The 11,279-nt window shown below is 46.8% G+C and overlaps 1 protein-coding gene across 1 annotated transcript; it reads left to right on the plus strand.

The window, feature by feature from the left end:
- The first annotated feature begins 81 nt into the window (after positions 1–81).
- Positions 82–8,775, plus strand: RUNDC1 (RUN domain containing 1). Its single transcript, XM_004012954.6, has 5 exons — positions 82–598; positions 4,215–4,373; positions 5,358–5,556; positions 6,014–6,133; positions 6,527–8,775. The coding sequence occupies exons 1-5, from the start codon at positions 104–106 to the stop codon at positions 7,390–7,392; spliced, it is 1,839 nt and encodes a 612-aa protein (XP_004013003.2). The 5' UTR covers positions 82–103; the 3' UTR covers positions 7,393–8,775.
- Positions 8,776–11,279: the final 2,504 nt, after the last annotated feature.

An 11,279-nucleotide genomic window follows, 5' to 3' on the forward strand; every position in this document is an offset into this window, starting at 1 on the left:
GACGTCTGAGCCCCGCCCACCCGCTACCCGGGTTTCCCAGCTGGCGCGCCGTTGCCATGGCAGCAGGGGGGCGCGGCTGACGTGCGGCGGCGTTTCCTGAAACATGGCGGCTGTCGAAGCTGCTGCGGACCCGGTAACGGGGCTGGTGGGCGCTGGACCAAAGGCGAAGGACGAAGAGGAGGAAGAGGAGTCGCTGCCGCCGTGCGAGGCAGTGCGCTGGGCGCCAGTGGGGGCGGTGGCGGAGGCCGGGCCCGGGGCGGCGGCGTTCTCCGAAGAGGCGGCGGCCGAGGAGCCCGGAGTGGTCCCCGGCTCCCCGCCGGACTCCCCCGGCCGGACGCTGAGGCGGCTGCGGGCCGAAAGGCGGCGGTTGGACTCTGCGCTGCTCGCGCTGTCCTCGCATTTCGCGCAGGTGCAGTTCCGCTTGCGGCAGGTGGTGCGCGGGGCGCCGGCGGAGCAGCAGCGCCTCCTGCGCGAGCTCGAGGACTTCGCCTTCCGCGGCTGCCCTCACGTCCTGGGTTACGGGGGCTCGGAGGACCCCGTCAGCGATGATGGCGACGGGCTGCCGGGGGACCGACCACGGTTACGGGGCGAAGACCAGGTGAACAGCTGGGGCCGGGCCCCGAGGGATATGGGAATAGAAGGCTGGGTGGGTGGCGATGTTAACTCGAAAGCAGGTAGCACTGGTGAAGAACCGGCTAGTCTAGGTGGGTGTGCGTGTCCCAGAAGAGACCCGACAGAGACCAGACAGAGAAGCCTGGGAAGCTGATGATGAGAGGTGTCCACCAAAGGTGTGGAAAGAGATGCAGGTGTGATGACATAAAAGGCAAAAGAGGGATGAGCGAGAAGAGTGTTCAGACAGCAGAGCAACCAGCTGAAACAATACTGCTCCCACTCACCTTGTCATTGCTTCCAGTACCTAAGTCTTGAGCACGTTTGCTGATAGAATACCCCGACCCCAGGGATTGAGAAAATTGGTTAGCGAAGAGCAAGCGAATTGAAATCCATGGAAATTTAGATCTACTCCTTATCTGTGCTTTCCTAGAATCTAGAGAATGTCTTTTATCTTCAGATTCTCCTGTGTGAGAGCTTTGGTAAACAGTAAGGTCTCAGTAATTGAAAAAAACACGACTCCTGATAATATAAATTTACTAATGCTGGTATTTTTAAACTCCTTCCCATCCTACTTAATAACTAGATATTCTGAAGGAAGCACCTTTGGCAGCTGTGACAAGATTCATTCAGTTAGCTGACACTAAGTACTGAGAATTTGTATGACATCCACAGGCAACATTTCCTTACAGTATTTGAACCTCTGTAAATGCATAATTGTAGATAGCTTGTAGCTTGTTGGGCTTTCTTTTCCCCGCCTTTTTATTGTTTAGGTTACAATCCACATGTGGCTTTCTTCCCACTAAAATTGGTTTTAGCCAAGAAGACTTATCAGTAGCAGATATTGACTTGCTTATTTTAATCTGAATGTTTCCAGTACAATCCTGTGTTTGCTGTACCACCCTTCTCTCCACATACCCACAGCTCCTTGCACAAGTCCCCAAATTGCCAGGCTTTTAAGGAACAAATAGGATAGAATTACTGTGGTTGGGCTCTGTTCAGGAGTGAGGAGCACCAAAGGTTCTCTGTGGAGGTTTGGCTGTTCGTTTTTACTTTTGGAGACACGGTACAGCAGAAAAAAAAAAAAAAGTTTTGAGATCAAACACCTGATGTGCAGCTGCAGTCTTGTGTGCGTATATTGACACGTGAAGAAGTAGCACCAAAGCGGGGATGTGTTTGAACCAAATGATTTAGTATGTATTGATTTCAGTTTTTCAGGTTTTTTAACCAGTATTTTATCTCACTTCATACTGGAAATTATTTGTTATTTCCTGTCTTGCACCAGAGCTCATTGTTCTCACCTAGTAAACTTGTTTGCCCATACTCCCGTAGATAGGTACTCAGTAATTACCGTCGCAGGTGAAGCGTTCAGCTGATACACTCATGAAAATGGAATCAGTATCTATGACTGGTTTCTTTCTTCTTGGATTTCATAGCTTGGGAAGGCTTACAGTGAAAACAAAATTTTGCTACTTCTTGCCCTTTGGGCCAGTTAAACATAAGAGTTCAGTATTTAGTTATGTGTCCTTCTGAACATGATTGAGTTCAGTAACATACAGCAAATGTATACTGAGAGCTTACCCTGTGCCAGACACTGAGCTTGGCCCTGGGGGTACAATCAAGGCCTTTGCCCTTAAGGAGTTCATAGAACTGGGGAGACAGACTCCTACACAGATCTTTAAAATGTAACATGAGCTAGCATAAAAGTGTATATAAAATACAGAGGATGTGGTCGGTTCTGCCTGAGGAAATCAAGGAAACCTCTTAAAGGATATCTAGGCCTTCATTCAGTGGGGGAGAACAGGATTCTGAGAAAAAAAACTGCAACTTTTGGAAAGGATTGGAGAGCAGTATCCCCTGAGAAAAGGCTTGCTTTTCTATTGGACAAAACTAAAGCAAGAGGCTTGCTTTTTTAAGTAGCTAAACAAAAGTTAATTTGTTATTTTTCATTTGTTCTCTCTCATACCTTACTTCTGGAGGCCTTGGTAAGTACCATTTTAAGATTAAATTTAATATCCTATAGATATCTAGGAGAAGGCAATGGCAACCGACTCCAGTACTCTTGCCGGGAAGGTCCCATGGATGGAGGAGCCTAGTAGGCTTGCAGTCCACAGGATTGCTAGGAGTCAGACATGACTTCACTTTCACTTTTCACTTTCATGCATTGGAGAAGGAAATGGCAACCCATTCCAGTATTCTTGCCTGGAGAGTCCCAGGGACAGGAGAGCCGGGTGGGCTGCCATCTATGGGGTCACATAGAGTCGGACACGACTGAAGCGACTTAGCAGTAGCATAGATATCTAGTTTAAAATGCAGAGTTACACCTGCAAATAATTTGCTGCTTTTGCTTTTTATACTCAAGAAAGACAAGGGAGGGGCTTCCTGGGCAGTCCAGTGACTGAGACACTGCAGTCCCATTGCAGCGGGTGTAGGGATCCCTCATGCTGCACAGTGCAGCAAAAAAAAAAAGTAAGGCAAGGAAGAACCAGTTTTTGAGAGCATATTGGCAAGACTTTACCTCTCCAAAGAGTTTTTGTTTTGTTTTCTTGCCATACAGTACTGCATTTGAGATCATAGTTCCCCAGAGATTGAACCCACACCCCCTGCAGTGGAAGCACAGACGCCTAACCACTGGACCACCAGGGAAGAACCTCTTCAAAGGATTTTTAAGCATTTAAATGAAGAACTGACCCAGTGGCCAATAGTGAAAAAAGGAGTCACTGTTTAGGGAACCTTACCAGCCTTTTTTTTTTTTTTTTTTAAAGAAAACTTATTACCTTCCCATCCCTATTACTTGGCTTTAGATTTTTTTTTCACTGCCTTAGGCACTTGCATTTATTCATTTGATTTTGCAATATATTGAGGAGCTTCGACCTTAAAAAACTAGTTATGAGTTACCAAGCCTTTCTCTACACCCTTACCTCCAGATTCTCTTGCACAATTTGGCTGCCACAACTGTTCAGGAGAATTGGCTATGGAGGATGGCATGTTTAATTCCTGGAAGGCTTCCTGGATGAAATAAATTGTGTCAATCTTAACTAGAACTTTGTGGGGTGGGAGGGGGAAGCAGTGTTAACAAAAGGCTCCATTGTATTCATATCCTATTTCCAGTGAAGGAGAAATTCTTAAAACACACATTTAATATAGTCACCTGGATGAAATAATTCTTTTTGAGTAGTCAGTCTCATGAATTCTGTTGGAGAAGGCAATGGCACCTCACTCCAGTACCCTTGCCTGGAAAATCCCATGGATGGAGGAGCCTGGTGGGCTACAGTCCATGGGGTCGCTAAGAGTCAGACATGACTGAGTGACTTCACTTTCACTTTTCACTCTCATGCATTGGGGAAGGAAGTGGCAACCCACTCCAGTGTTCTTGCCTGGAGAATCCCAGGGATGGGGGAGCCTGGTGGGCTGCTGTCTGTGGGGTCGCACAGAGTTGGACACGACTAAAGCGACTTAGCAGCAGCAGCATGAATTCTGTATTTCATTTGGGTTACTTGGGAGCATTTTACATTTTACTAGTTGTTGTTGGCTTAAGAGGATTCTTAATATGTTCTGACTTTTCCTTTTCCTGTGAAATCGACCTAAATCTTTTCCTTTCTTAGAGTGAGCAGGAGAAACGGGAACGTCTGGAAACCCAAAGGGAGAAGCAAAAAGAACTGATCCTGCAGCTCAAAACCCAGCTTGATGACCTGGAAACATTTGCCTATCAAGAGGGCAGTTATGACTCCCTTCCACAGTCCGTGGTCTTGGAAAGACAGCGGGTGAGCAGACCTTGAGGCTCCTCCTTTACTGCCTCGGGTTCCTTTGTCCCTTCCAGCATTCACAGGATAGCCCTCCCCAGCTTGCTCACCCTCGGCCTCACCACTGGCCCAAATCAAAGGGAAATGTTACTACTACCTGGGACCAGTCTTTATTCACTCATGGAAACACAAGTGCCAAAACTTTCTAATATGATGATGGAGCCTTTTTTTTTAAGTGGTGGTGGTTATTATTAATAGTCATATAATAATAACAACAATAATTTCTTTCATTTGATCATTAAAACCATTCTACTTGGGCACTTCATAGTAGTTTTATAAACTAGTTTTTTCCCCCAGCACCCGTTGAGAAATATTCCAGGACTCCTGACTTTAAAGCTGTATATATTAAAGCAACACCTGGGCAGACAGGTAAATCTGCTGGTCAGAATACAGCCTCTCCTGTGTGTTTGTCTTCCTGGAGCCGTGATATGGCTGTTTTTTCTGGCACAGCTGGAGTTATACATTATATGGTTTTCACATTGTTCCTCATATTGTCACTGGAATATTTTGGCCGTAACATGCCTGAGTATTTTGCAGAGCTTTTCCTTTAGTTGCCTAGAATAGCGCAAAGGGGGATGAGAAGGTCTAGAGACTAGGGGAAATCTGTATTTATTCTCTTGAAGGCCATGAGGGAATCTACTTTTGGGGCTTTTAGGATCATCAGCCACTTTGGATCATTCACACTGTTGTTCTCCTAAGTGAAGGTTACTGGCCAGGTAGAAAATTTGCAGCAAGAAGAGCCATTCTGTTGGAATCAAGTGTCCTTATGTCTATAAGAGAAGTAAAGGGCCTGTGCCCTCACCTTGATCAGCAGTTGCGCCATTTTGTCCACAGATTTGATTTCCATTTAAGGATAGAAGGAAGGCAACTAGTCAAGATTCTCCTTCTCCCTAACCCTCTCACTGAAAATTCCAAAGGGTCTGCTCATGGCTTTGGTCTTGGTAGGTGATCATTGATGAGTTAATAAAGAAACTGGACATGAATCTGAATGAGGACCTCAGCTCACTGTCCACTGAGGAGCTTCGACAGCGTGTGGATGCTGCTGTGGCTCAAATCGTCAACCCAGCCCGAGTGAAAGAACAGCTGGTTGAGCAGCTGAAAACTCAGATCCGAGACCTCGAGATGTTCATCAACTTCATCCAAGGTCAGAGCAGATGGCTGGACGCCATCATAATTATATGTATTTTTGAGTACTAACACCTAATAGGGTCAGTCCTTGATGAACTGTTAAAGAGGTTTGATCACTTGGTAAGGGAGCCAACACAGTGGCGTGGAAAGGACATGAATTTTAGAACCATAGAGTTAAAATCTCAGCCCTGTTGTTCACCAACCTCATGTCCTTCATGGACTAAAAAGGGTAGGCAGTTTCCTAACCTCTTTAGTCTGGCTCTCCTCCTCCATAAAATGATGATTCATGTTTCCTGCCCTGAGCAAATAGTTACTGAGTCAGCTAGTATATTGCTAGTCACTGTTCCACAGAATGAAATACTATTTGTAAAAGTCTTGTCACACGGTAGGCACTAGTAAATAGTATTTCTCCTTTAAAAACCTGCCAAAATGAGGCTAAACAAGGGTCTTCTCTTCATAACCTCTGATTGCAGATGAAGTAGGAAGCCCATTACAGACAGGGAGTGGACACTGTGAGTGCAAGGCTAGTGGGAAGACAGGAAGTGACTCCAGCAGAACTGGCAGCAGCAGACTGCCTCCAGGAAACAGCAAAAGTAAGTACAGCTTCCAGAATGGACAAATCTAGAGAGAGAGAAAGTGGACTAGCAGTTGCCTGGGCCTGGGGATTGGGGAGAAATGGGGAATGGAAAATGCCAATGCTACATGGTTTCTTTGGGAGAGGGTGGTTGCACAACTCTGATTATTAAAAAAACAAAACTGAATCATACACTTTTAATGGGTCAGTTGAATGTTATGTGAGTTATATCCCAAAATAGTTGTTATTAACCAAAATAGGTTAAGTCCAGTGCCATCCTGGGTGGCTCTTAGCTTCATGCAGGACCTGTACTGTAGGTCAGAAGCCAGACTGAATCTCAGCTTCTAAGCTATAGGTGGCACGTCTGACCACTACAGCCTCTCACTGATGAGTTACTGTGTTTCCTACGCAGCGAAGGCAGAAGATGTGAAGAGAGTTCGGGAGACAGGGCTGCACCTGATGCGGCGAGCGCTGGCAGTGCTGCAGATCTTTGCCGTCAGCCAGTTCGGGTGTGCCGCGGGCCAGATCCCGCAGCCCCTGTGGCCGAGGGGCCAGGGCGACAGGGACTACTCTCCCTTGCTGAAGAGGCTGGAGGCATCAGTAGACAGGGTGAAGCTGCTTGCCCTGAGACACCAGGCGCATGACCACATCATCAGCTCCACCAGCCTCCAGGACCTCTCTCTGGGAGGCAAGGACGAGCTGACCATGGCTGTGCGGAAGGAGCTGACAGTGGCTGTGAGGGACCTGCTGGCCCACGGGCTGTACGCCCCCTCACCAGGGATGAGCCTCGTCATGGCCCCCATCGCCTGTCTTCTGCCTGCCTTCTCCTCGTCCCCCGAGGCCATGCACCCCTGGGAGCTCTTTGTAAAGTACTACCACGCTAAGAACGGCCGCGCGTACGTGGAATCCCCAGCCCGAAAGCTCTCACAGTCTTTCGCCCTGCCTGTCACAGGAGGCACTGTGGTGACGCCCAAGCAGAGCCTCCTGACAGCCATCCACATGGTGCTGACGGAGCACGACCCTTTCAAGCGCAGTGCAGACTCAGAGCTGAAGGCCTTGGTGTGCCTGGCGCTGAATGAGCAGCGTCTCGTGTCCTGGATGAACCTCATCTGCAAGTCAGGGTCGCTTATCGAGCCCCACTACCAGCCCTGGAGCTACATGGCACACACAGGCTTTGAGAGCGCCCTCAACCTGCTCAGCCGCCTCAGCAGCCTCAAGTTCAGCCTCCCTGTAGACCTGGCTGTGCGCCAGCTCAAGAACATCAAAGACGCCTTTTGATGAGAGTGCCCTGGCACCAGACCAGCACCTTGCTCAGTGGGGATAGATGGCTCGTCTTCTAGGGTAAAAGCAAGGATTAGGAGGAGGGGCTAAAGACATTTTCACCAGCCAGATAATACGAAGTCTGTTTTCCCCATCAACTAAGCATCTCAGAAAGATATGCTGGAGACCCTCTTGTTAAAAGCTTCAGCCCTGGTGTGTGTGCACATATGAGCACATGTACTTGAGTCTGTGGAAAAGAAGTCAGTCATGGGTACACCTTTGTCATGCCGCACCTGATTTTTAGAAAATCCAGGTTGCTGTAAGCATTCTCTTCACAGTGGTGAGTGAGTTGTTGGTCCTGGAAGAGATTTAACTTGAGGCTCCTGTCAGTCACGTTGGGAGTCATCTTCCTTCACTTGAAGCAGGTTTGTGAGAGTCCTGGGTCAGAATTTAAATTCCTTTTGTGAATACCAATGGCTCTGTCTTCCTGAGCCCAGGATTGGGGGAGGCCATGTCTGTTCCATAGCTTCCTCTAAAGCCGGGAGTGGAAGTATCCGAGAACAGTATTTCTAAGGGTATTAACCACAATTGGTTTTTTTCGTGGTGCCATAAAGCTTGTGAGATCTTAGTTCCCTGACCAGGGATTGAACCGAGGCCTATAGTGGCAAAAGTGCCACATCTTAACCACTGGACTGCCAGGCAGTTTCCCATGGTTGATTCTAATATGAGCCCTTTTTCACATAGAGGTAAGAACTAAATTCTGTCCCTGACAAGGTAGTCATGGCCTAGGTGATGGTCTTTTAGTTTCAGAGCTCTTTTACAAGGACAACCACCACCTGGTACCATCTGTCCTGGCAAGTAACCTTTTCTCTGTGCACCTGCCAGCTCCCAAGAAGGAAATGTGGAGTCCTGGAGGCTGCTTGGTGGAAGAGGTCTGACCTCATGATAGTACTACAGCAGGGGTAGGAACTGTGGCCGATCACTGGTGATGGAGAAGAGGCTGAGCATTTCCTTGTAAAACTGACTCTAGATTGGTCATATTTGGTCTGTTTTAGCGTTTTTAGTTCATATCTGCTATTCAGCTTGCATACTGCTCTGGGACTGACCAAAGATGAGCAAAGTGTATCACCTTCTGGAAAGCCAAATAGGTTCCCCAGCACTACTGATTCAGCATCATTTCATGTATTAAATTGCCAGCTGCTCTTTGTGTCTGCACTGTTATGTAGTGCATTTTAACTTAATTTTGGGGGGGGGTAAAGTATTATTTAAGGTATATTCTTGGTAATTCATTAGAATGAGTCTTCCTTCATGTGAAACAGGATAAGTGTAAAATATTGTGGAAAATGATAACCTGTGATTGCTAATAAAATCATAGTATTTTGTGTAGCTTCTCTGCAAAGACCTTAGAGACCATTGGCTTTGGTTTATAAGTCTGTCTGAGTACTGTCAGCCCATCTGATCCAGATCAGTATTTCCTTGAGTAATGTCTGGCTCCTAGCCTTTCTGCTTCTTCTCTGCCCTCTGCCCCAGATCAACTCAGCTTTGGTGGTATTGCCCCCACCCCTTGAAAAATTCATGAAACAGTGCCCTTGGCATTTTCATGTCATTCTGTTCAGGCCTGCAGTTCTGTCCCCACAGCAAATCTAACGACACATACCACTTTTGGATTTGGTACTTTTTTTTTTTGGTTTTGCTGGGTCTTAATCGGAGCATGTGGGATCTAGTTCCTGGGATTGAGACCAGGCCCCCTACATTAGGAGCTCAGAGTCTTCACTGGACCACCAGGAAGTCCGAGATTTGGCACTTCTAAATTCATTTGTCTGGGGCTTCTCTGGTGACTCAGTGGTAAACAATCCACCTGCTAACGCAGGAGACACTAGTTCAATCCCTATCCAGGAAGACCTCGCATACTCAGAGCAGCTAAGCCTGTGCACACAACTATTGAGGCTGTGGTCTAAAGCACAGGAGCTGGAACTACTCAGCCCACGTACTGGAACTATTGAAGCCTGTGTGCCCTAGAGCCCATGTTTTACAACAAGAGAAACCACCACACTGAGAAATGCACTCCACAACTAGAGAAAACACCCATGCAGCAAGGAAGACGCATCACAACCAAAACTAAAAAAAAATAAAATCATATTTTAAAACTCACTCATCTGGGTACCATTTCAGTCAGTCCAGTTGCTCAGTCATGTCTGGACTGCGGCACACCAGGCCTCCCTGTCCATCACCAACTCTCAGAGCTTGTTCAGACTCATGTCCATCAACTCAGTGATGCCATCCAATCATCTCATCCTCTGTTGTCCCCTTCTCCTCCTGCCTTCAATCTTTCCCAGCATCAGGGTCTTTTCCAAGGAGTCAGTTCTTTGCATCAGGTGGCCAAAGTATTGGAGCTTCAGCATCAGTCCTTCCAATGAATATTCAGGACTGATTTTCTTTAGGATTGACTGGCTTGATCTCCTTGCAGTCCAAGGCACTCTCAAGAGTCTTCTCCAACAGCCCAGTTCAAAAGCATCAATTCTTCGGAGCTTAGTTTTCTTTATGGTCCACTCACATCCATACATGACTATTGGAAAAAACATAACGTCGTTTAGGGTGGGTGATAAGTGCTATAGCCAGTATAATCCTCACAAAAACTTAACTGGTATGAAGGCTTTTATGCTAGCATCATGAGAAGCATTTTGTGTGTGTCTTCCAAATTTAATTCTCGCTACTTGTAAGGCAGGACAATATTATCCCCATTTTTGTAGTTGAGGAAACCTTACTGCAGATAGGGTTAAATATTTTGTTCCCATTTACTTGTTGGAAGAGCTGGGATTTGAACTCAAGTTGCCCAAATCCAAATCCTATTATCTTTATACTGTTATGTTACCTCATTACATCAGGCTGCTTTGGAATCTTTTGTTCCTCTCTCTCCTTTATCCACCCCATCACTTCACCGTCACTCTGGTGACGTCAAGGTATTTTCCACATACCTGCCAGAAATTTCAGCTGCCAAATGACTGGACTGTAGGGAGATGGACAGCCATTGTTGTGCCAAGTGCTTCATGAAACTTAAAGACGTGTAGAGACAGAGACAAACATGCCAGCCATCACACTTCTACTAGTCACTGGTAACATCTGCAGTATAACTGAGGACAGAGGTCTCTGCTTGGCTTGGAGTGAGGCAGACAGGATGAAGGAGGAGAGAGAGAACTGTCAGCTCAGGTCTAAGGCTAGGCAAGATCAAAATGAAAGGGAGCCATGGATATGTATCCAGTGAAAGTGCAGGGTCCATGGTATGATCTGCAAGGTGTTAAAGATTCCCAAAGTGCTCTGCCTTCATTCATTCACTACTGACTACACACCAACTGCTTGGGCCAGGCTAGGTGCTCAGGACTTACCTCTCTCTGCCTTCAAGGAACAAGATTTAGCAAAGGAGACACCAAACCGATTGGAGATTTTAGTACCTTGTTAAATTGCTGGGATCTATCCCGTTTTTTATTTAGTAGCTCTGGGGTGGGGCCTCAGAAGTTGCATTTCTAACAAGTTCCCACACTTGTTACAGTTACACTGATCCTGCTGGTCTAGGGACCACACTCTGACAACCACTGTCCCAAACCAACTGAAATATGTTCTACAATAAATTAAGTGTGGACTGGATTGCTGAGGGAGCATAGAGAAGGAAGAGATGAATTCTGTCTGGGAGAATTCTACAGTGGCCTTGAAGGATGGATTGGATAGGATTTTGCCTGGCTACAGAGGAGGCGAAGAATAAAGAAACATGAAACAGCCTGAGTGAAGACCCTGGGCTCAGAAGAGGTTGGATCTTTGAGTAGTTGAGCTGGCTGGAACCTGGGGGGATGTGAAGGGTGGTGTGGAGGAGACAGGAACTTATACTGCAAGGAAGACAGGAAGGGAGAGTT

The sequence above is a fragment of the Ovis aries genome, chromosome 11, assembly GCF_016772045.2.
Source record: "Ovis aries strain OAR_USU_Benz2616 breed Rambouillet chromosome 11, ARS-UI_Ramb_v3.0, whole genome shotgun sequence".
Lineage (NCBI taxonomy): Eukaryota > Metazoa > Chordata > Mammalia > Artiodactyla > Bovidae > Ovis > Ovis aries.